Source organism: Centruroides vittatus, unplaced genomic scaffold (assembly GCF_030686945.1).
Source record: "Centruroides vittatus isolate TY-2023 unplaced genomic scaffold, ASM3068694v2 contig_436, whole genome shotgun sequence".
Lineage (NCBI taxonomy): Eukaryota > Metazoa > Arthropoda > Arachnida > Scorpiones > Buthidae > Centruroides > Centruroides vittatus.
The window spans coordinates 1,037,722-1,064,533 of NW_027122237.1; the positions used below are offsets into that span (position 1 = coordinate 1,037,722).

The 26,812-nt window shown below is 32.6% G+C and overlaps 2 protein-coding genes across 3 annotated transcripts in view; one reads left to right on the forward strand and one right to left on the reverse strand.

Annotated features, from left to right (window-relative positions):
• The window catches only part of Wbp2 (WW domain binding protein 2), a 36,793-nt gene extending 21,949 nt beyond the window's left edge, over positions 1-14,844 (forward strand). The window contains exons 4-8 of the mRNA XM_067272339.1: positions 2,538-2,630; positions 8,489-8,635; positions 10,665-10,772; positions 14,117-14,223; positions 14,669-14,844. Of these exons, the coding sequence (XP_067128440.1) occupies positions 2,538-2,630; positions 8,489-8,635; positions 10,665-10,772; positions 14,117-14,223; positions 14,669-14,713 (500 nt within the window). The 3' untranslated portion in view covers positions 14,714-14,844. The remainder of the gene's footprint in view (positions 1-2,537; positions 2,631-8,488; positions 8,636-10,664; positions 10,773-14,116; positions 14,224-14,668) is intronic.
• l(2)gl (LLGL domain-containing protein l(2)gl) overlaps positions 14,826-26,812 on the reverse strand; it is a 168,143-nt gene continuing 156,156 nt past the window's right edge. The window contains exons 24-26 of one of the 2 annotated variants that reach the window (XM_067272309.1): positions 26,676-26,812; positions 19,404-19,516; positions 14,826-15,453 (exon numbers count right to left, since the gene is read on the reverse strand). In XM_067272309.1, the coding sequence (XP_067128410.1) occupies positions 15,382-15,453; positions 19,404-19,516; positions 26,676-26,812 (322 nt within the window). In that variant the 3' untranslated portion in view covers positions 14,826-15,381. The remainder of the gene's footprint in view (positions 15,454-19,403; positions 19,517-26,675) is intronic. The other variant, XM_067272310.1, reaches the window with a different exon arrangement.

Genomic DNA, 26,812 nt, shown 5'->3' on the forward strand with positions numbered 1-26,812 from the left:
ACAATCTAAGCCATTTTGAATAATGAGTTACCACTGATTTCAGAATGCAAAATGCATCTTGTATAAAGACAATATTTTGCATTCAAGAATAAATAAATATATATAGAGTACAATTTGCTTGTGCCGGTAAATATAGGTGGCATATGAGTCGACCAAAATGGCTGCCACAAAGGGTATAGTGTGCCTGACGACATACAAGAGTTACTTGTATGTAGTCTTTGTAATAACTTTTCTCTCTGTAGTCAAAACATTTTATCCGCATTTGTGTTCGACATTAATCCTAGTTGATTTTGTAGTTGTTTAACCCCTTCCCGTCCGCGCGAATTTTAAAAAAAATCATAATTAATAATAAAATCATAATTAAAAATAGTCAAAACTAAAAAAAACGAAAGAAATGTGTTAATTTTGAAGAAAACACTTCAAAGTACAATTTCCTTTTTCTCGCCTTAGCGCGAAACTTGACACTGATGAGTCATTGTTTACACAGCTGGATGACCTTGAGAACAGCTGGTGTCGTCTTTCGCGGGACATTCTCATGAAACTCTCGGGAGGAGAAGGGTAAAAAGTAGGGTGAATACTAGATGGCTGGATATTTCAAAACTTTTTTTTTTAATTACGATTTTATTGAAATTTCCGACCCCCCCGACTTAATTACACGTAATTATAAAAAAATCTATTAATTAAAAAAATTAAAAAAACTATTGGATGTTGTTTTTTACATCAGAAAATAGCTTTAAATAACTTTACCGAAGTAAAATCGGTGCGCTAGAAGTTTAGAAGGATAAATAAAGTTCTATAAAAAAATCCCATAAAAAAACAATTAAGCGTTAATTGCCCGTCATTAAGGGTTAATTAAAATCGCAATAAAATTTTTTCGCGCGGGAAAAAATTTTTCAAAAAATTTGGGGACTGAAAATACATCCGAAAGTCCAAAAAAACATTTTTTTTTCGCCGATTTTTTTTCTCCGAGGGTCTAAAACACCATTTTCTTTGTAACGCTATGTAAACCGATCGAACTGAGTTCGATTGCGGACAGAAAGGGGTTAAGTCATAATGATTATACTTTGTGACATTTTAGAATATGTGGATGATCAAAAAAGATGTCTTATAGAAGGAGAGGAAATGCTAAAACTAATAACTTCATATCTATCCACCTCTTCCTCAGCAAATAATTCACTTCAGTTTCACCTACATCTAATTTTGCTGAGCTTAAGATTCTTTTATTTTTACAAATGCAGCTATAGATATTGGGTGCTCTTTTCTTATAAAAACTCGAGAATGATCTATAAAAGAGCACCCAATATCTATAGCTTGCTACGGAATGATAAAGACAGCATAAAAAAGGAAGAGAAAGCTGGGGTATATAAAATACCATTTGAAAATCAACAGTTGGGAATCAAAAAAGATTATGTGGGTGTGACTAGAAGAAACCTGGTGGCACGTCTGCAAGAACATAGATACAACATTGACAAAGGGCACAACACAACAACATTAGCAATTATGGCACAGGTCGAAGGAGTGGTTGTAAAATGGGAAGAGGTGAAAGTCATTAAAACGGTGCACCCTCCATTTATTGTGTTGGAGATGGAAAAGGTAGAAATTTATAAAAGTAAAATGAAAAACCCTTGTCTAAATGCTAGGGCTGCTAATGCATTTCCAATAGCATGGACATATATAATAGAAAAAAGAATGGGGCTTAAAAACCCTTAAATCATGTTTCTTTGTAGTTAGCTTTGTTTTGTATGTTTCATTTATTTATTTTTTATTTATTTCATTTATTTAATATATACACTTCTTTCAATTTATTTTAAAGTTAAATTATTTTTAAAAATTTTAAATATGTAAAATGTTTGAAAACGGCACATTCCATTTTGGAACATTTATAATATTAAACCTGACGATGACCTATATTAGATAGATAGGTTGAAAACATTTGTAAAAATAAAAGAATTTTAAGCTCAGCAAAATTAGGTGTTGGTGAAACTGAATTGATAAATTACTGCAAAAAAAGTGGGAAATAAAACAGAAGTTATCTTTTGGGAATGTGTGCGTATGTACTGAGTTTGATGAACCTTTAGACTTACATCCAAATACACAGCAATACTTACTATTTACCATTGTAGGTTGAACACTTTCTAAGTCTAATAGACCACAGACTTTATACCCATAGCAGCCACCATTATGTAGTTTGCACTAATACTGCTAGGTGTCAGATCTATCGTTGGCACAAGTGAATAATGATGTTTTTTAATTTAAATAAATGATATATAGAGAGCCATTCTGTCATTAGAATTAAGATTAATTTTTGGAAACTAGACACACATTCTTAATAATTAAATGTCTTGGTTAATGTATGATTTTAATTTTTTCCAAATTAAATCCTAGATATTTCTTTACATCATCTTTATACAGAATTTAGACAATGTTTTTTGGTTATATTATTTCTATGTAAATAGAATTTTATATGTCTATGTGTATTATATATCAATTTTTCAATGTTAAATTGATAAAATTAAATAAACATTTTAAAATTACAGGAAACTGGGCAGGCCATGCAACTTTTAAAGTGAAATTTCTGACTGGCGGAGCTATAGAATTTGGACAGGCAATGCTGCATGCTGCAAAAATAGGTAAATATTGAAATAGTTATTTGTTATATGTGTGAGGTTCCAGGCCGAGTCCAAACCTGTTGTTAATTGCACCAAAAAACTATCTTTAAAACAAAAAAAGAAATTGTATCAAATGAACGCGGCATGAAGCGATGTGAACATAAACAATGTGAGTTCCAAGTGCAACTCAGACACATGTTAGATAATAGATAGGTGTCAGTCCAGAGAGTTTGAACCTTGACTCTGATGCTCATTTACAAATGATCAAAATTAAACCGAATCGGAAAACTGGAAAGTTTAACGAAAGAAAATGTCACGTTTAGTAGTTAAAATTTCAAACTGTCAAAATGGAGACATTAATGGGTAAAATACAAGCACAGGTTTCAAAGTTCCATCATCTCGTGATCAGAGTTGAGAGATAATTCAAGTTGAATATGAAAGATAACCTTTCTCATGGCCCGATTCGATCTTATTTCCACCTGGAAACAAGGGAGGAGAATGATCGGGAAATAGTGAGAGGGAATTGGAGTAAGAAATTCTAGGATGAAATCCTTTAAATACCCCAGATTTCAAGGAGAAAAGTGGATTTTCTGACTTTTTACCAAGTCCAAAGTTCTCTCTCTCTCTGTTTTGTGTGCCATCATCCTCCATCCACCTGACTTTTACACAACACCATCCCAGGACTGCCGAGGAAACATTGAAGGGATACGTTTGGGCATTTTCTAACTTAAGATCATCATCTGAGAAGGAACATCTCTCGGAAAGACTTTGTAAGCTGACAATTTACATTTAAAATAAAAAGTTTTAAACTGTAAAGTTGCTTTGTCTCCGTATGTCCAACACCACTACCCACGTAGTCTTTTGTTCCTTGTTCATCCTTACTGGAGTCTAATTAATTCTCCCTTCCCCTAGTCAGCAAACTTCACATATACATGGTGAAATCAAAAAGAAATAGACTATTTTTGCTGTTTGGTGATAGTGGAATGTTTAGCTTTTTTTCTATCAAGGATTGTTACCCTTGGCACTTTAGCATCCGTTTGCCAAGTGGTACTGAATTTTCAAATCAAAATGATTGCCATATGCAATTTTGTAACATTGTGTTAGTGTCATTCTGCAATTTGAAAATGAACTTGAAAATTGACCAAAGAGAAATTTTTAATTTTGCATTAAATTTGGGAAATCTACCGTGGAGACACTCTAAATGCTTTGGGAGGCATATGTCAATAAATCATTGGGTGAGAGTTGGTGTTCTGAGTTGCAGTCATATTTGATAAAGGGTCAAACATTGCTGGAGCATAATGACACTGTGACACTGTGCATCAGCACTTTGGTATTTCATTTGGGAGCTGCTCAGACATCATAACAGGCAATATATGCATATATTGCATTGCTGCCAATTTTTCACTCATTTGTTGACTCAGAACCAGAAGACCATTGCTTCAGCATCTGCAAAGATCTCTAAACAGGCCACTGATGAACCTATCTTAATGCAGCAATCATTACAAGTTACAAGTGTTGAGGTATGGTTGCAACTTGGAGACCGCGTAGCAGCTGCAGCAGTCTCAGTGGAAGAGACAATCATGGAGACCCAAGAAGGTAAGGCAAGTCGGGAGTGTGATGACGATCTCGTTGATCATTTTTCAACTGTAAGGGGATTGTATACTGAAAATTTGTTCCTGTTAATTTGTTCCTGAAAGTAAATTCAAACTTTTACCACAATGTTTTTGTGGTGAGGATATTTGTTACAAATATCAAAACTGTGGTGTATCCGAACCTGGCTTGTCATCACAACAATGCTGCTGCACACAAAACTTCAAAATGTAAGCATTTTTTTGCTTAAAAAAAACACAAACAACAGTACTCTCACCCTCTTTACTTGCCAGATTTAGTCCCTTATGACTTTTTTTCAATCTGGAGAATGAAAAAAGTCATAAAGGTTTGTTATGGTTGAGGAGATCCAGGCTAATTGCAATCGATGCTTTAGAATTTTTAAGATTTAAAGACTTTCGTCGAGCATTTGAGGTTTGCCTGAATGATGGGATTGCTGCATAAATGCAGGAAGAACTACTTTGAAGTAAATTGTGGCCAAATTTAAATTAGTTATGTTAAAATCTTTATTGGTCAAATCCAGGTTTTTTGATTGCATCTTGTGTACACAAATTTTCTTTATACAGTACATTTTATATATATGTTTTATTGTTACTTTTATATATAAATTTTTTTGTTTGTTGTTTAAAAGATATATTCAAACATTGGCATTTAAAAACAAGAAAGAAGATTGAAGCTGTTAAAAAGTTGTTTATCTTAATAAATAAATAAATAGTATTAAAATGCATGGAAGCATTTTACAGTGGCTTCTTCATTTGCATGACAAGTTATTTTCAACATCTCATACAATTAAAATTTGTGTAAACAATTACCAAAAATGTGATAAGAATATGAGTTACCTCTGCTGAAAGACTTCTATCACTCTGTTCTTTCGAGATGATTTCTGTAAATGTGGTAGCCATGCATTATTTTAATTTCACATAAATTAGCAAATCATGATATTTGTAGTTTTGTTTATATATGAAAAACTTTATATGGCTTGCTAATTGCTGAAATTTCACAAATTTGTAAAATTATTTGTTGCCTGTTCAAAAAATTATGCATTTTTAGCAATTATGAAACTGTACCAAATTGAAACTGTGTCGTTCTAATTTTTGTTTTGTAAGCACAATATAGTGCAGTTAAACGAACACTAGGCATCATTTCATCCGTTTATTTCTTCTTCTTAGTTGATATGCATTTTTACATATTACGAGCCTTACAACACCCCTCTTCAGTCAACTAATTTTAAATGTACATAATTATTACATAACATCAAACCATTTAAATAATACATATAATTTACAAACATACCTTCTATTCCGTATTTTATGTTAGGCGAATTTAAGTTCTCTTCTGTTGTTTGCCTTTCTGAGACTATTTTAATTAATGTTTTAACAGATGTGCAAACATAGCATCTTAAAGTGGGTGTATGCATGGGTACAGAATTTTAATAATTCTTTCTATTCTGCCAAACGTGTAAAAATGCATATCGACTAAGAAGAAGAAATAAACGGACGAAATGATGCACAGTGTTTGTTTAACTGCACTATATCGTGCTTACGAAACGAAAAAACTTACAAAACTTTTTTAATAAATTTTTTATAGGCATGTTTATACTAAAAATATAATAAAACTTTTATTATATTAAACAACAATTATTTATTTTGTAGTTGTATCCTATTTTTACTTCAGAATTAGCATTGTTCTCCCCAGAAAGTTTTACTAACTGGATAGAGTGAAGTAACCAAGTACCAAAAGTGTTCTATGATATTTTTAACATTCTGCAGGTGCGGATTCAGAGGGGCAATGGAGCAATCGCCTCCCCAAGCTTCCACTATTTCGATAACCCAAAAACTCGGCATTAAAACTTAAAACTGTCAAACCCATTACATAAACCTCTGCTGAAAGACTTCTATCACTCTGTTCTTTCGAGATGAACCCATCTATGGCTCACTTGTATTGGATGGATTAGATTGTACCCAGTGTGCTGCTTCTTGATTTTTTTCATTATTCAATACAAATAAATAAATCAGAAGCACCGGTTAATCTCCCAAGCATGCAGAGTCACGTAGGATTAGGTGCTTGCATTTATATATTACATACACTTTGGTTTATATTATTAAATGCACTCCGACTGTCGGGGCGCCGACTTTTTTTTATCACCCCCGTGACAGACGTCTGGATCCACTGCCGATATTCTGTGGTTTTTACAAACACACACAAAAGTACACATACATGTATACGTACGATCAGTTTCTTCCGGTCCTCGACAATTTTTTTACTCTGTTCTGTTCTTACATATTCCTTCCTCGATTTCTCTCTTCTCCATTCTTTATATACCTTTTTTCAAGGTGTTCTCAATTTAATTGTTAGCATAAGATTGCTTGAGAGAATGAGTCATGCTGAAACACAACAAAAATAGATGTATGGACTTTATTAATTCTGGTGGATGTGCATTTTGGACAATATGTCTCTTGTCAGTCCTCTCTCAACTTTATATCAATCTGGTTTAAAAAATTAAGAGGACAGATGACGGACACGTCTGAAATGCATATCCTCCAGAATTAATAAAGCCCATACTTCTGTCTTCATTGTGTATTCCTGTGTGATTCATTCTCTCAAGCAATCTTATTCTTCCCTGTGGTTTCTATTTTATGGCTATCCTAACTATTCCTTATGTTCATCACTTCTTTTAATTTTTATTTTGTGCATGAATAATAATATGCATGATCTTGTCATTGCATCAGTTATAACTTCATTTAGTCATTTTTTTCATCTGTTTTGATATTTCCTATCTATTGGCTCTCTGTAATACATAATATACTTTTTACTATGGTGTTACAAATATTCCATTTTGAGATTTTAGCATTCCATCAGATTCCATTCAGAAGTTGCCTTTTTTTATTTTTTTTCTGTATCCTGTTCTCGGTTATCTCTTCCACATTGGCTTAATTCCACTCCTAAATACTTGTAATAGTCACTTATTGTAAGTTTAAATTTTCTATTTTTATACTCCTATATAGTTCCCTCGTACAAATAGTTTGTTTTTTTCACATTCATAAATAACGTACACAGACGTTAAAGTGTGCTCGAAAGAGTTTATACGGAAGTTAATTGACCACGTACACGAAATCTCCAAAGTCTTTATGGATAATTTATGATTCTGTTGTCTTCACTATCCTGTTTATTAGTTTCTTTTTAAAATAACTGAAGAATAAGGTTTTCTGACGTACCTTAAAGCATAGTTTGTATCTGTTGGAGTGGCAATACAGTATTTGAGAATATTAGACTGCAAACTAGTTGATATGACAAACCAGGAACATTATCGTGTTTTTTAGAGACTGTACCATATTTTTTTTTACAAATTTATGTATTTGAGTATCTGAATAACAATTTTTTCATATCCTTTCTTTCCCCTAGAAACTTTATATGGATTTTCATTTTGAGTAGTATTGTGCTGGGTGACATTCAATAGCTGTTTGTCCTTGTTTGGAAGAAGTTTGTTTGCTCCATCATATTTACCACAATATAAATTGTTTGTGTCTTATATAAAGTTCAATTTGTAGTCGACCGTGACACTCTTAGATACAATAGACAATTAAAATTATTGGACAGTCACTTTCTATCTATTCACTTTATCGGGGCCAACATGAGTAAATAAAATAAGAGACTAATACACTTACAAAAATACAATTGTAAGCTCAAAATTGTGACAGAGTTAAGGGGAAAAAGCGATAAATTGCTTTCGGGTTATTTTCGTCATAAAATCGTTTAAATACGGTAGAATCCCCAAAGTAACGTGGACCGACGGTACCTTGAATAAACGAAAACCGGGAACAAATGGACGGCCACGAGTTTTGGATTATAAATTTTTTTACATTGGCAATTTTTATGGTAGTGCTTTCCAGCCCTCTCACGTACCTTAGTTAATTTAATCGTATATATGAACATAAATTTCTACATGATTTATTATACAGCAATATACGTACACATTTTTTATTCTCAAAACTATTTTATTATATTATATTTGCTGCATTTTAATATAATCTGTTTTCTTGCATTGAAGTTAAATAAAAGGTAACAGAAACAAATCATTTTTTAATGCGTGTTATTGTTTCAAACTTTCTTTTGTGGGTTACGGTATAGGAAAAGTAGCGTATTTGCTTACGAATTTTTCTCCGTTAATCGGGGTTATCGATATATAAAAATTCGATTAGACGTGATTTTGTACGTACCGTGTTTATCCTATTAAATATTTTGTCCGGTATTAAACACTTTATATTTTGCAGTTTCTAGAAACATGCCGTCGGAACCACCACCCTACGTGCCCCCTTCGGGGCCCTATTATTCTCCTCCTCCTCCGGCATACATGGCACCGCCTCAAGGCTACTACGGATTCATACCCCCGACCGACGTTTTCCCCAACGTTCCACCAGGTAATTTATTTTGCATATTTTATGTTGTTGTAATAAATTTTTCAAATCTAATTGTAGGTTTTTATAGAATAAAATCTAAAAAGTTAGACGAGTAACGACTGTTACGGCGACTTCGGATTATTCCCGTTTGACATTTTTAACAAGAGTTTTTACTCGCGTAAGTTATGGGAACTTTGATGAATATCATTAAAATTACAGATGCTACATTGAAATTACCGATAATACTCCATCACGGAACAAGTATAGACAGGATAAATAGGTTATCTTTAATTGATAAAACGTTATAACTGATTTGTCATATTGCATTCTCAACACGTCGAATCCGTTCGTAGATACAGGGTGGTGTAAAATAAATTATCTGATTTTTAAAAAAATTTTTTCTTACAAAATCTCCAAACAAAAAGACGATTTTTTAATTGTTTTTTATTAAAAGCCTTTAAATTTTCTTACGTACGGAATAAAATATGTGACAAATTGCACTTCGAGCAAAGTCGGGTTTCTCTTACGGCATTTTCCATTAAATTTTGCAAAATTTCTGTTGTTGTTTTCAATTTTATATCGAATATTGTCTTTTAATTGTTGCAAAATGTCGGGCTTATTCGTGTAAATCTTTCTCTTTAGATAGTTTTGTAGAAAAAAGTCCGGTGCAGTCAAATTGGGCAATCTCGACGGCCCAAGAAAGTAAATAACCCGGAAAATCTTTCGGCTCCGGATTGTTTCTTACGACGGGCGTAGGTAGTGGCCGTCTCGCCAAAACCACACATCCCGGGGTCTCGAGTCATTCGACAGAGATGCCAAAAACTCCCGGATCGTCTCCCAATATTGCCCACCATTTACAGATATTGCAGTGCCAGAAGAATTACCAAAATACAATAATTTTTTCCAAAGAGAGTACAGATTTATTGTAAATTTTGTGGCATTCTTTGCAAATGAAAACAAACCATTCACAGAAGACTCCATTTACAAAAATGGGTCCCCGTTCGAATTGGATTATGTATTTCGCACCATCCTTTATTTAAATTATACAATTCCAAGGTAGTTTTAAGTGATAGTTAAAACTTCCTTTTGGGGTTTTTCTCCTAAGGGTGGGTTCTAGTGCAATGGCAATTTTGTTTACTTGTTTTAAAACGAAAACAATGTATTTTCTTCTCTGTTGCTCTCTCCTTATTAATATTCATATTTTGAAACAACAGAAGAGAAATTTCCTATGCATTTGCATTTTAATGCACTTGTCAAAGCCATATCTTGTTTGCAAAATATGTTCGGAAAGAAAGGTGCGGATATTTATTACATTTGAGAAGAGAATAACAAATATTACATATTGATCAAAGAAATTGGGGAAAAGAATTGGGAGCAATATTTCAATATTTTATGTAATTTTAAACTACATTTTACCCAAAATTTTTGTATTCGAGTAATTTATTTTTTAAAATACACAGGTAAAGTATAAAAGTGTCAATAAACATTTTATTGGGAATAACAACACAAAGAACTGAGGTATATGAAGCATGGAAGAACAGAATTTCCTTCCACTTTTCCTGAAAACTGAAAGAGAATAGAGGTGTGTTGTGGGTATAAATACAGAAGTATAATTGATGTCCTCTGTTTCATTCTCTCAAAATACAAACTGGGCTTTACAATTGCCAATTTACTTATAGTTCATCAAAATTAACTTAAAAATTGACACAGGATTAACTATGTTACTAATATTTTTGTTAAATCAAATAAATTCTCTAATAATGTCAAAATTGTATAGTTAATTCAGAAAAACATTTCAAACAATGGCAAATTGTTGTCTTGTGTTAAAATGTCAGAATTTTCTACTTTTAATTCTCAAACAGATTCATTAATCACAATTGGAAACTTTAATTTATAATATTTGAAGGTAATATCCATCAGTAGTAATTACGTCCAAACGTCTAAAAGTGGGAAGACGGAACGGAATCGAGCCACGGTCTCGCGTTACGATTAATAATCGGAAACGAATTTTAATTACAATTCGTAATTAACGATTTTTAATTAATTTCAGAAAATACGGTTTACATGACCGACATGCCTCCTCCTTATCCGGGACTCAATGCCGCCGGAGCCACGGGATATTCCGGAAATCCTCCACCCGCCGGATTCGTCGACGCAGGTTCGTATCGTTTTCGAACGTCTCGATCCTTTCTTGTTCGGGTCCTTTGCACCCACGTACATTAATTCGTTTTCCGGTTTCGCAAACTAGATTAGTCTAAACGACTAACGTCGTCCTCTTTAACTCTTAGCGACTAGTCGGTCACCGTTGCTTCCGAAACAAACAATAACGATCGAAACTTTAGCTTCGGTTAGAGACGGCCGAGGCATCGTCCCGCCACCCCGTGGAAATCCGATTCGAATCCGTGCCGGATCCACACCGTTCTAAATTCTAAAACGGCGTGGGCCGGACACGTCGGTAACCGTTCGGCCGAATTCCTCCGGAGGCCCGGGCAACGACGGATTTACAAATAAAACTCTCGGTTTCGACACGGCAGAAAGAAAAACAATAGAGTACGGGGCCCGGTTCTATAGATAGATCTTATTTGCATTCGACGAGCAGAAAAACGTAAGCGACGATGCAAAAGTGCATTTTCTTTCATATATCATTATTACCGTTTGATTACCCCATAGAAAAATTCACTTGTGTAGTTTATCGAGAAAAATGAATTTATTGCTTCAAAATTAAGTAAAACACTTAAGTGGTAATCTAGTAATTAGTTTTGTTTGTTGATATTGAAAATTAGCTAATATCTAAGGAGAATGCCATTCCTTCCAACAATTCTGAATTCTCCTACATAAATGATTTATGAGAATAAAAATTTGAAGCATAGGATGGAATGAATGTTTGACAAGTAAACTTGATTTTCCTTAGAGAAAAGAACACAATAGATCACAAGAAAACCTTAATAATTTGTTTTTTTATCCAACAGTTTACTAAATTTTTCTATTAATTTACAAAGAATTACAATTCTACAGTAAAGATAGTGCATTCAATAAAGATGCTAGCACCCGACATTTTACGAATAACGTGAAAAAAAAAGTCAAAAGCTCTAGAACGGTGTTTATCTCGTGCACGACGGAATCTGTAATTAAATTTCTGCGGTGGAAAAAATCACACGTTTTAAAGTCGTGTCTGTAAACATTCTGTCACTATATTATTTGCCACTTAACCTAATTCTTTTTGCGAATTAAATAAAACAGTATTATTGTTCCAAGCAGGAGGTTATAACAATAGTTATTTAAATTAATAATTTTCATTTACACAATAGAAGCAATTAACATCGCCTTAATATGCATTTAAAAGTGGCACAACAATTGCCTTAGAAATAGCAAGAACATTGGATAGACTTCTAAAGTTAAAATAATTTGAACTAAATATGGACAATTATAGACATTTTTGATTTAAAAGAAAACATCTTCTTCAATGAAATAAAAAATATATATGCATAACACCAAGTTACTGTTACGTACACGTTTACAAGTTTTTTTTTTATTGTTTGCACTTCTTTTGAAAATATTTATTTAATAACCTTCAAAAAATTTTATGGCAAACCAGCTGAAAATCACCATTCTAGAAACTGTTATTATCTGATTGTTCTCACTTATTTCTTCATAAAGACACATTTGTATACTAACAGAAAATAATTTATTTAGAATTGTAACTTTGAATAATTAGCCTGCTAGTGTTCACTAATAATAACACTCAAGTTAAAAAACATGTTAAATATATAAATTAATTTTTTTATTTTTAAACCGGATATCTACGAAACCAAATCGTCTAACTACCGATATTTGTCGTCGTCGTCGTCGTCGTCGTGGCAACCAAAAATTGTCTGCTCGTATAGCAAGGCATTGTTAATTTGGAAATGGCAAAATGGGTAACTGCGAGATTTTAAAAGGGCAAAGTAAGTGTTGTCGGAGAAGCCGGCGAATCAATAAGATTGATTGCTAAAAAATGGGAAGATCAGTTTGCACAAAGTGGAATTATTTGAAATCAGGCAATGAATATGGATATTTGAATATATATACATACACACACTTTTCTTAAATACACTTTATATTCTTTTTAAATTCCAGGAGATTGATTAGAGTTAAAATCTTGTAGCCTTCTGGGACTGTTAATAAGAGAAATTATGAATGGAACGAGCTCTTTCTGAAATGCTGCAAACCCCGAATACGGAGTCGGCTCGGGGACCGCACGAAACGTAGTTTGCCCCGCAAGTCGTCTCGAATATGCCAAAAGGAAGTCCGAACGGGAGTTTACGGACCGACTTTGGCCGGAAATCTCTCGACCCGGAAGGGACGGCAGAAGAGCGCAAATGTGGTCCGACGAGAAAAAGTTCGATTTGGACGTGCCCGACGGTTGCCGATACCATTAACACGACTTAAGAAAGGTGTGGAAAATCTATTCCAAATGACAAATCGGTAGAGTTTGGGTTGGGCTGCCTTTGGAGAGAGGGAAAACAAATATTACCCTTCTTGAAGGAAGGCAAAATTACATCCGGCAGCTAGAAATGCGTCTACTTTCCTTTGGAGAAAGACTAAGGGGTGGATCCGGCGAGATAATGCTCCCACGTTACTCCGGAAAGGTTTCCGGCCGAGATTCGAGTCGTGTCGCCGGATTCGAACCGTACGGAGACTTGCGGAAAGCAATACGACGCCGCCGCAGATCTACGGACTGCAATCGCCGAGAAACGGGAGGAAATTCTTCGAGTCGACAACCGACGGTTTTCTAAGTTGTAAACAAAGGAGGGTTTTCTGGTTATTAGCTTTCGTTACTAACCTTGGAAATATCATTTTCTGTCCATTATTCATAAGTGTTCTTATCATTATTGAAGGCTAAAAAGTAATTTTCTTGTGAATAATTAACCCACTAATTTAGTTACAATTATAAATGTTATTTCTGTCATAAAGATGCATTTGTAAATTAAGCGACGACTGGCTCTTAGAACTGTCGAGTTATTCGTAAAGTGTCGGGTATTCTTATCTTTAACGAATGCACCGTATCTTTCGAACCGGCAAAACATTTTATTAAAGGTGTCGTTTTTGGTATTTGCAAATGGGAGTTTGTGCCGGAAACGTGCACGTCGTCGGCCTAGGTCGTAAACCTCGCGTTTCCGGCGTGCTCGATTTTAGAGTCGTCGCATTTTGTGGCAATGAATTTTTAACTCTCGCAGACCAGTTTTTGATGCCTCGCATAAAATAGGTATTTTGGCAATATGAGGTTTGTGAACTAGGCAGATGTTATATAAAATTTCTGGCCAGACACTGAAAGTGTAAATTCAATAAAAACAAAAAATTTTTATTTTGTCTTTTTAAAAACATTGATGTAATTGTGTTGTGTTTTTTCCTGACACAAAATGTATTCTAGAGCAATTAGCCAAAAAGCCCTTTATATTAAAACTTTCTACTGTCAAGTTTGTATATTTGTACTATATTATTTTGTTTATGGATTTTTTTTAGATGCTAAAGCAAAAGAAGCCGCTCAACAACAGGCCTATTATAATCCCTACAATCCCAGTTATGCATATGTTCCTCAGCCATACCAGACTTCTCCTCCCATGCCTAATGTAAGTACAATTACACTTTTATGTCTATCTTGGCAACATTTTGTTCATCACAAAGTTGGTTGATATAAAATCTCTGATATTATACAGAATTCCTTTATTATGGTTTACTCCTCCCAAAAAACTTCTACTTGTTAGTAATTAAGGTGTGTTGTTCGTTATATTCTGTGTTGCTAGGTACTTAATAGTTAGTCTAGACTTGAGATAAAAATGATTTTTGCTTTATATCAAAAAATTACCAGTTAACGTATTCGTCTGCCAAGCCATTTTCTTTGTCGTCGACCGACCCGGTCAAAATTGCACGTCCGGCTTAAAATAAAGATTTACGATAATTTTTGGCACTAGAATGTAGAAAATGTCCGATTAACCTAGATATACGTTACCTCGTTCCGAAACATCGATTAGGTTAGCAGTTGGTACCCGTGCCTAACATTTTAAATTTTTTCAGGCACCGCCCCCTTCGTATTGGGATGCAACAAAGAAACAACAATGAAGAATTTTTTCTTGTTAATAATCAAATGTTTATTAATAAAAAAGACATTCCTATTTTTATTGCAATTCTCAAAATTCTATGTAATCATGTGTAAATAATTCTAGAACGAATAAAAGATTTAATCATCATGATTTTTATTTATTAATTACAAAAATCTGTCTTAACAAAATTTTTAATACAATCTTATACACACCTGTTGTTTTTTTTACCATACAGTATTAAAAAAATGAAAGTAAAATGTACTGATGGCAAGATATCTATAATTAACCACCACCAATCATTTGTAATGGTACATTAAAAAATGATTAACTATCACAGTCACAAATTAGCCAATTATAAAAATTACAATTTTTCCCAGCACATAAGTAAAAGAAAAAAAATTGTAAATTTTTCGGATGATAAAAAACACGGAACGATATAGTCGTGTAATTAATTAAAGCCAATGCACGAAAACGAATAAAAATTTCTACAAAAAAAAATAGCAGCACGTGAATGATTAAACCGATTACAAAATAGTATCAATATAATTGTTTGTCGAACGTTCTCTTCCCCTTCCTTTGAGCATAATGACATATTTGTTAAAATAAATTTGTTGGCAGCAAAACGTCCGACTTTCGGCGATTATTAAAAAAGGCATGAATTTGGTCGTCTCCGGCGGTGCGGGCCCGTCACGCACCCCCGTCCTCGTCTTCGTCTATGTGATTCAGTTCTTCGATGCGGGCGGTCGGGGCCCTCTTAGTCTGAAAAGAGTCGAAAGAGAACGGTGAACCTACGGCCCGGATCGAATTTTAAACACGCATTGTTAATTTGCGGGAAGAAAGTCAATAGTCATTTCTGCAGAATTTAATTTAGAAGCTGTAATTTGGAAATCTTAAATTAGTATTTTACGTATCAGATATTCACGCAGGGAGAGGCCGCGTACGTCGAGACGGACTCTCGGATAATGAAAATTACTAGATTACGTTCAGCAAGACGAAGCATATCAACCAGTAGTGTTAAAAAATTGTTGCTGCAACTAGAAATTGTGCTAAAATCAAAAGTTAGTGTTACAGCTTTAATAAATTAATATCTGTTAGATTGGGAAAGGAGAGAGGAAGGCATAATGCACAGAGGATAGGCACAATTCCATTTATTACATGCACATCAGGTAACGTTTAAATTTAATGAAATTGCATTATGCCTTTAATGTTATTAGAGTCGGGCAAAAGCATTTTATTTGTCTTATTATTGTTTACCGTCAACTTTGAAAAATGTTTTGCAGATTTCGTATATTATTTAAATCGAGTGGGTTATTTTATCGCCCTTTTTGCAACCTCGTTCGTCGTCTAAATGGATTAACACAAGTCGAGGCATTGACGACGTGTTTATTTCAAAGGAATGCTATTCTTCCGGGTGTCAATCTTAGGTTAAGGTAGTGTTCTTGCAGAAAACAGTAGTAAATAGAACATAAGTTGTAAACATATATATCCCAGTAACTTAAACATGCTAATAATTCTTGTTATATTACTATCTATTCAGATAATTCCGCAACCCACTTTGAGCACCATTAGTAACGACAGGCATGAATTTCCCGTAGGGGTCACTATTACAATTTTCTTTTTTTCCTGAGAATTTACTAGTTGGCAAAATGGACGATTCCCAATTACCTTTGTGACAAATAGTAGAACCAATGCTCATTTTGAAGTTGGAAGGCTTTATTTTTACAGCAGAAAAATCTATTGAGACAGACCAATCTTATCTTAAACATACAAATACACTGGAAACTGAAAATTCTGTTATAGAAATGTTTTTGGCTTTCTTGAAGATATTGTAGCTAGTTGTAACTAGTCAATATCTTCAGAAATAGCATTCTTTCTTTTCTGACATGTAAATTTAAATATTTGAATATTCAATGTAAAGTATGTAAAAATCTCCGTGCTTTAAGGATTCTAGGATTGTCAATGAATCCTGTCTATTCTGTGGCAAAAGATAATACAATTTGGAAGAAGCTTTTGGAAATTAATTAATTTGCATTACACAGAAAAATCTTTGTCTTTTGAAGCCACTCCGTCCTCACAACTCGGCCATTACTACCATTAACGTCGGGCCGGAAGAAACAACCTCTTAGTGCGTAAAGGGCAAAGAGGTAAAAAATACCTCCGATCTATTTTACGACACTTCAATTTTTGTATCCGCTGCCTATTATGCTAAAGAAGTCGACGGATCCTAGCTCTCGGTCGTCGAGTAATGGCATTTTTTAAGAAACGATAAACTTTTATTGCGTAGGTTTACTTTTTTTTGTTCCGACACGCAATTCAATAAAACCGGAAACGTTTCCACGAGAATAAAATTTTTGATTGCCTTAATCCACCCATGTATTTGTATGTTTAAAAGAAAATATATGATTATACCTTCAAATGTTTTCACTTTTCTATCAATAAATTTTCTTTACACAGAATTGTTTTTAATAGGAAACAATCCTCATACCGTTACTCCAATATCCAATATCACTTCCTAAGCCTTTTAAATTTCGGTACTGCATACGAAAATTAACAACTAACTAACGTTTTCGATCGCCTCCGCGATCTTCGTCAGGTTTTATCGACGGTTTTGAAAAAGAATGCAAAAGGAATTATTTCAAAATTCAAACGATCGAATCTCTCCCGCGTGCAATAATTGCGAATGATCTAACAAGCAATTAATCTCCCTGATACCATCATACAAATGTCTCTGTCCATCCATACAGGAATACTACACTATCCTGAGATGCTACCAATGCGGGTGCATTTCGGATACATACCGCCACGCATATGATAATACGTTGCCATCCTTGGAATTAATACATTTCCCCGATTTTGACGCCTTGTAAATCTCAAGGGTCTCCAAGGCCCTGATGCGGTCCGTGTCGAATGACGTTTTAACGAGGCTGGTTTTATCAAAATCCGCCTTTATCTCGGGGTCGGTGGCGTACGTCGACAGGGCGGTGGTGTGTCTTTTTTTGGCAACGTCATATTTGTGTTCCGAGATCCTTCTTTGAACGGACCTCTTGGTAGACCCGATGTATATTAGGTCCCTTTGGGACCTGTGATCCCTTATCGGGACACTATATACCCCTGGTGCTCTTAGAAAATCCGGTCTATCTTTGGCGTTCCTGAGTAGCGAATAGATCGATTGGGTTCTTGAGTACGCCAACTTGGTGCCCTTCTTCCGCGCTATTTCCTTGTATATGTCCTGCATACCTCTGTTGTACTGTACCACCGTGCGCCGGTTCGGCCCCGAATTGGACCTATCCCGTGTCAGCGAAGCGCCAAGTGCCGTGTTTGTATTACGGAAGTTACGCGCTAATCTACGGACGAGGTCACGTTTATAACCATGGTTAGCGGCTATGTCTTCTATGTGTCGCAGCTCTGTGAGCGTGTCCTCCCATTTAGAATTATGAGTGTACGCCCTCCTAACTAACGCCCTGAACGCCGCAATCTTATATGGATACGGGTCTTCAGACCCAGCAGGTATGTACATAGGTAGGTAGTCGGGCTTGTAATACACCCGCGTTTCAATACTGTTTACCTTGAGTTGAATGGCGACGTCTAAAAAGTGCACATCGGTGCCCGATAGTTGATCTAGTTTAAGCGTTAGCCCATACGAATTTTGAATTTTGAAATAATTCCTTTTGCATTCTTTTTCAAAACCGTCGATAAAACCTGACGAAGATCGCGGAGGCGATCGAAAACGTTAGTTAGTTGTTAATTTTCGTATGCAGTACCGAAATTTAAAAGGCTTAGGAAGTGATATTGTTTTTAATAGGATTCAAACAAATACAAAACACCATTTTTAATGCTTTATTGAAAATAAACATGCCAAAAGAAAAGGCATCTTTGTGCATAAGCAACAAGAATTGTTTTAGAAGGCATCTTCTATTCTACCAAATAAGTATGTATTCTCTAGAAATGTCTAAACAATATAAAAATATATGATGTGGATTGGATTTACTTTTTCTATAAGACTTGGTTTTTATTAAGAAAACTTTTGTCCATCTACTTTTCCATGGAAAAACTATGGAACATTTGAAGATATTATTATAATCAAATATTTAATTTAATACATATCTGCACTGGATGACTCGAAAAATAAAACTATTTGAGTAGAACAAAGTTAACTTTTATCCTTCAAAAATATAAAATAATTGCAATAACGATAACTAGAAAATAAAGAATTATTTTACGAGACTTCGTCACTCAAAGTTTTTTGTCACGCTGCTTTTAAAATCCGCAAAACTCGTTATTTTCACGAAATAATCAAATTCTCCGATTTTCGTATAATTACAGTTTGGTTTTCCTTTTCTTAGTTGTATGCTTAGGAAGTTCGGAATTTATTCCAAAAATAAAGCATAACCACAAATAAAATTTGCTAATGCCCCACTCAATTCTTTTGTTAAAATTTTAATTTATATTTTCTACACATCCATGGTAAAAGTTCAGCATAGTTAGCAAAATTCAGAACAACAGAATTATAAATCCTATAATAAATATTATAATTCCGTCATTCTTCGAAATTATATTCTCTTTTGCTAGCAGACTAATTACACACTCAAAAGCTGGTAAACTGCTAAACGTGCTAAACTTTTTGTTACGGGTGTGTAGTTTGTATCATAAGTAAAATTATCAGTTGTCAAAAAAGATATGGATTAGAATTTCTGGGAGGGATCTCTGACCTCATCTGTGGCAGACGATTTCGGAATCATAGTTGACGAAATGATAGCGGTACCGATGCCGGTGACGAAGGGAAGATCGTCCAGTAACTGTCTACCGGGTGCCTGTTGCTCGACTGCCGACGTACGGGCAAAATAATTAAAAAATTTAAATTATTAAAAATGGCATATAGATACACGGTACTTGCTTCTTCCCACACTTGACATTTTATTAACATTAAAAGCTGAAAGAAGAGTTGCTAGATAATCGATTCTAATGATTTAATTAACTTGGCTAATTATTGATTATATATAATAATTATTATGCAATTATGAAGTAATTTAATAATGAGATGTTATAAATAATAATTTCTATAAAATTGAGAAACTAGCCATGTTAATTTTGTTAACCATCAGAATTTGTTTACTAATTCAGAAAAGAAATTATATATACTACGGAATGCCATTATGTGAAGTTTATCAGACTCGCTTTAGAAACGTATTTTCATTCCCAGTAATATCGTCACAAGTTTATTTTATGTAGTCTTACGCATCTACTCTAAACATGAGTTCGTGCAGGAAATTTTCCCAATTGACCACACATTTGTAAAACTGGTATCGTTTGCTTTTTTTTTTTTACATATTACTATAATACAAAACAAAATATTAATTAAGCAAAATTTCTATTCTATTTAATAAAATTTTCTTTAAAGGCAAATAATTTCAATAGATTTGGAATGATTGAAAATGAATTTGAGCACTAAGAATAAAAATTGGCTCCTAAATTAAGTCTTATGTGATTTTTTCACTTTTGTTGTTTAGACCAATCCACAAATTTAATTAAAATTAAAAGATGAAATTGTCAAGATTTTTACAAGCAAAGACTGTGTATCCTATAAATAAAACTTTTGCCGACAAAACATTTCTGAGCTGTTTTCTTGCTAAACATTCAATTTGGAATTTAAAGATGGGAAATTGGTTTACCCTTTTATTGTGTTAAAAAGTTTTGCTATGAACAAAACATTGCTTAAAATTAAAAATCACCACCACCACCATAAATCTCAAAAAAATAACCGCGTAGAAACAAATTTCAATCGGCTTACTAAATGAGCCATAAGTTTCTCGACTAAAATCCGTCGAGAGTATTTTGCAACAACTAAGATTTTATTGTTTTGACAAATAAAATTTTATCCTTTTTCCCTTCTTACTATAAAAACTATATATTTGTCAGTAGGAATGCATGATTAGTCAGGGCAACAATGAGAAAGGATGTGAGGTCCCGTATGGAATTTGAAATTATGTGCTAGAATGTTAACAAATATCCGACGAGATAGTTAAACTCCCACCTTTCAAATGAAAAATTATTATTCCCTTGAGTTTTGAAATAACAAGGTTTTGTAATGTGTTGTGGAGACAATTATAAATTCTTGATGTCAAAAAGGTAAACACGAAAGGCTCGATCGAGTTACGAGAAAAGGTTTCAAAGTTGGTAAATATTATCTGATTAGCACGAGATTGGATGTCGACGACGACTTCTCCCGTGGCCCGAAAAGGTCTAGAATTGTCACCCAGAGACAAGGATGGACCGATCGGAAAGTGACGAGAGATACGGTCAATCGACTGGAATGCAAAATTGGGGCGAGAACCCTTTAAAACCTCTGATCTCACAGACACAAAGTTCTTTTCACAAGGATTTAAACCTTATATACAAAAAGTTCTCATTCCACGATGTCCTCTATAGCCAACCAGATTTACTTATCTGTTCTATGCTTTCCAAGTGGCCGACTGTTGGAACACGCCTCGGCCAATTCCAAGTTCCAACCCGATCCAAGATTCGACCGGACGAAGCGAACCCCGGGCAATCGATTCTCAGACAATTTATCGACTTTAAACGAGTGACATTCGAATCACTTCTAGAATTGATTAAGATTATTATTATTATGAATTGAGTCTGTCCCCAGGAGACAAACAGGCTGAATTTTTGTAAGCATTTCTTAACTCAAATAAACAGTTTTTTCTTTTAAGTGGTAACCCTAACTTAGTGTCCAAACTGCAATCACATATGATCTTTTGACCTGCTTGTTGTCCTAATGTAAATTTTGGCTATTTTTGGTTACTCAGTGACCACATAATATTTACAATATTGTATTTTCATTTTTGATAACACAAAGTTATACTGATAATTAACATGGTTACAGAAGAAAACCTTAAAAATTACAGTGGTACTTCGGTATATGTCTGCTTTAGAATATGTCCTGTTTGGACATAACAAATTTTGCTCAGTATACGACTTTTGTTTGGTATACGACTTAATTCAATTATACGCACCATCTATGAACAAGTAGCACTATCGGTGTACTAGACCAGACTAGATGTTCGCAGTGCCACGGTCTATAACTTTGTTAAATTTCTTCTGATTTTAATTTGTAAGTAAAACTTTATTAATTTTTATTAATCATGAATTGCAAAAAGGCAAATGAAAAGCAACAGAAAACTAAAAAAATGACTAGAATCACAATGGAACTGAAAAAAGAGATTGTTGAGAAATACGAAGGAGGCATGCGTGTTCGAGATTTAGCTGTTGCATACCGTATTCCGAGAACGACAATCGTGAAAAATAAAGACATTATTAAATCTGTTAATGTTGTGAAAGGGTCAATCAATCTAATCAATTTCTAAACAGAGGTTGGAGACATTAGATCATGTTGAGAAATTGCTTTTGCTTTTGATAACTGAAAAACAATGTGCTGGCGACAGCGTATCGGAAGCAATTATTTGCAATTATTACTGTAATAACTTTAAAAATCTATAATAAAATTTATTCTTTTATTAGTGTGCTCAAACAGTGTTTCAATTATTTTACAACCCCATTAATATACCATATCAAGAGGAGTTTTTTTTTACACAAGAATGGATTAATCATTTTTACATTACTTCTTATGGGAAAGGTTGGTTTGGTATAAGTCCAAACATCAGGAACGGATTAAGGTCATATACCGAGGTTCCACTGTATACGTAAAACTTTAAAAAAAAAATACCAAAAATATTAATTGTATAAACTGGAAATATCATCAAGTTCTGTAATATGCTTCTTGTCTAGTCTTGTCTTCAATTTTACAAGTTCTATGACTGCTTTTCTTTTCCGTTACACTTATTACACCATTGCGGAAAAGAAAAGCCATCGTAGAGCTCGTAAAATCGAATAGAAATATCATTTTGTTTTTATGGATGATGTAGTAGTAGTAGTAGTAGTAGTAGTAGTAGTAGTAGTAGTAGTAGTAGTAGCATTCAGGAGATAAAAATAAATTTAAAGATTTCATTTTTTTAAAAAAATCAGGTCATGAATGGTTTTTGTTAACATTAAAAACTGTTTCCAATATCAAATTAATCATATTTATCCATCACACAAATTAAGTGTATTATCCTTAATAATCTATAACATGTTTCTGCTTAATAGCCATATTTTCTGTACAAAACAAAACTGGAGAGGGATGAAAGTACATATTCACCTTCTGCAATTAGTAATACAGGATGAGAAAATGTAAAAATTCATTTACTCTCTACCTACAATTTTTTGTAACGACTTTGAATACCAAGACTGGTTGATTGAATCTTAGTTAATGGAGTTTCCATTACAACTTATGAAATTATCAGACCATAATGTATTATTATTTATCATTGCATCATTATATATGCATTGATAATTTCTGAGGATAAAAAATGCACTGACCAAGTATTTTTTTTTATTTCCGTTAAAATTTTTCCTGTTGAGAAATAATGCTTTTGTCAACAAAATTATAAACTATTACTTGATGTAGATCACTCATTGCCATTTCTTAAGTAAAATCCATCATTTGAAATACTTCATTCTGTTCAGTTATTGCCAATGAAAATATTAACCAACTATATTTGAAGTTTGAAAACTAATTTATGCAACTGGTAACTAATGCATGTTAATTAAATTTATCTGTTAACATATAAAGGATAATAAAGATTATTAAAAATCTTTTGTATCCTGATTTTTATTATCTAACTTTTAAAAATCAAGAAAATAAAATCTTAAACAGAATATCTGAACATTTTTTTAATTAGTAAGCTAGCTATATTCAGCATCATATTTCTGTTATTTAGCCCCATACAAAGGGTAGAAAACCATGTACTAATTTAAATAGATAAATATATATAAAATCACATGAATCTTACCAAAGAATTAACAGCATTTATTGTATCATTTTTTAAAAATTATACCTAACAACAATAATAATTCATACTGATTTACTGATATAAAATTAGAAATAAAGAACCTTTTTAACTGTCAATAATTAAAAATTTTTTTCATGTTTATTCAATCCTAAAATTTCATAACATTCTAAAGACAAAACAGTTATATCAAAAATATTAATTATATGTTACAACAATCTCTTACATAAATATTAGAAAAGAAGGTCACAATGTGATGATAAAAAACAAAACAATTCTAAACATATAGATATACGAAGTTAAAAAGTGTATTCTAAAAATCACTTTGTTAGTATCTGTTCTAAACTGAAGATATCCAAGTAATAAAATTACTTTTATTATTAAATATTCAGTATTTACTATGATAAAGAAGTTATTTTGCAAGATTTGGAATTAACTGTTTCAAAATATTTTAATCCATTGGTTTGATTCAAAATTTTTAATATGTATAAAGCTTATGTTCAAATATGTATAAAGCTTAGTTCACACTGAGCAAATAGTGAAAGTGAATGCGAAAAGCAATTTTTATTTGCTTGGCGAAATTGACCCTACAACCAAAAGTGAAAAGCGATTGTGAATTTTAGGCAGTCGATCGTTTGCAAGCAAGTGAAAACGTCGTCTCGAAAAACAAAATGGCCGCTTCGGATATTCCGTCGTTAACCACATTTGTTTATTTATTGAGAAAGAAAAATAAGTCAAAAAGAAAACGATGCCGGGTGAGAGAAATATTAAAAATCCGTAATTACATGTACTCTATTATGTGAGAAAGTTTCTGTAGCCATCTTGAGAACAACAAAAACGTGACAATTAGTGGGAATACGATTGGTGCAAAATTTTTTCGCTAGCAGAAAAGCTCGGCAGTTTCGAACTTCGAAGCGATTAGCAAAATGGTAAAATTCGCCGAAAACGACGTCGTGTCTGACGTGCCATTTGCTCTGTTTTTTTGCTTTTGCCAGCAAATCGTGCTCGGTGTGAACTAAGCTTAAGAATCAAATACTGTATAATTCCGTTTAGGCCAGATATTTGTAATATTTTACCTAAAATATGGTACTCTATTTGTATTCAGTTTTTACAAAGGAAAAACTGATAAACCTATTTTATGTTTTTTCAATATAAAGTTTATACTTGAGAGAAAAATATGTAACGTATAAAACATTTCATAAAATAAAACTTTTTTATTAAATACTCTGAGTGAATTGTTCCTGTTACTGTTTCAATATAATTATATTTAAAAAGTCAACATTTTTTATGACAAAAACTAATCTTTTTCTCCAAAATTATTAAACTATTTGTATAATGAATAATTAACAAGAAAACAGTCCAGAATTGTTATTTAAACCTTGTTATTTCATACAATAATTTTGCATGAAAGCAAACTGCTTTCTTAAGAAATATTTTCAATGCTTAAAAAATAATTTTAATAGCTGTTGCATTAAGAGTTTAAATCACATAATGAGTTTAATAAACTAAATTTATTGCTTTTCTAAATCAGATTATTATGTATAGTTTTATATATTCCTGAAATTGATATAATACTATAAATTTTAAATAATGTAATAGTTTGATACTAAAGGCTGGTTTATAGTTCAATGGCAATGAGTATTTTCAAGCTCACTCGCTAGCTGTTGCCGGCACATAACTTGTCGGAAAGTAGTGTGGTGGTTTACAGTCAAAACTGAGCATTGTTTAACTTTGAAACTGCATTGCTAATTTACAGTTTTAAATGCAAACCAGAAAGAAAGGAATGCTTCAATTGAATGGATACTTAAAAGAATTTTTTGTTCCAAATTAATAAAAGTCTTTAATCCAAGATTTTATTATAAACATAACATAATTAAGCAAATAAATTAGGAAAAAGATTCACTTGAAGTGAATAGTAGTAAAGATCAAGTCTTTTTAGTATCAAGCAATAAAGTAACTATTTTAACTAATTTTTTTTCTTAAAATTAAATTAACTGATAGTTTAATATTGACAATGGCAAAATGAAAAATCTCTGCAACAGATTTAACCAAACAGAATATGCAGTGATGGAATAATGCAGCACCAAGCATCATTGGTAGTTTGATAATTAGTAGAGCAATAGTATAGTGAATTTCACAGAACATCTGTCAAAGCACTACACTGCCACTGGACTATAAACTAACCTCAAAACTAGTTAATTCTTTATTCATACAGAAAGAAATAAAAATAAAATTCAAACTGTTTGTTACAGAAGCCAAAAATAAGAATTTATTAAAAATGTTTTTGGCCAGCTTCACTTAATAACATTCAACTAGACTTCAGTTGGATGTAGTAACCTGAAGGTGGCTGAAAATTATACCAAAAATATTCAAAAAACATTATTTTTGATTTCATTAACAATCAATCTGAGTTTTCTTTTTATTTAAATATGGTACTAAGTTTCATTCATTTCTCAGATATAGACTTCTATAAGTAAGGTGTTTTTGTTATTTCTATAATTAAAAAATACTTTATCATCTTACATTTAAATTAATATTTCATTAAGTAAACTAATCTAACTTAAAATGTCATATTTCAAGAAAATTAAACAATCAAAAAAATCTTAAATGAGAGATGCCAACAATATATATTTTACAAAGTTAAAGATAAAATTGTAAACTACGTTAATATTAAAGAAAATTGCTTTTATTACTAAAAAGCTGAAATAGAAAATAGTGTATAAAATAGTAATACAATTTTAATATTTAAATTCTCTTATATATAAAATATATTATTTCAGATTATATAATTAAATATTTAAGCAGAATAATTTTTATTAAAATCTTTAGTAAAATAACCAAGAAAAGATTTGAATTAAAAAAATACTTACTGAACAGTTATAAAAGAATTAACATTAATTTAGAATTTTACTTACAAAACACAGAAAAAATTGAAACACATTTGCATCAATTAAGACAAATATACAAACTATCATAATGTATTTAATATTTTGGTTAAAATGAATAAATAAAATTGTAAATTTAAAACTGGTTGATATGCTTTATATAAATCATAATTAAAATATTTAAATAATTGAATTAATAAATAATACATACTTTCTTCTGTTGAATTCACTATTGTTTCCCTAGTAACAGTTGTGGAAGTTACTTTCCTAACTGTTTCTTGTGTTCTCACAACCTTAGATTCTTCTCTAGTTTCGAGAACTGTAGTGGACTCGTCTGAATTTGTTGTC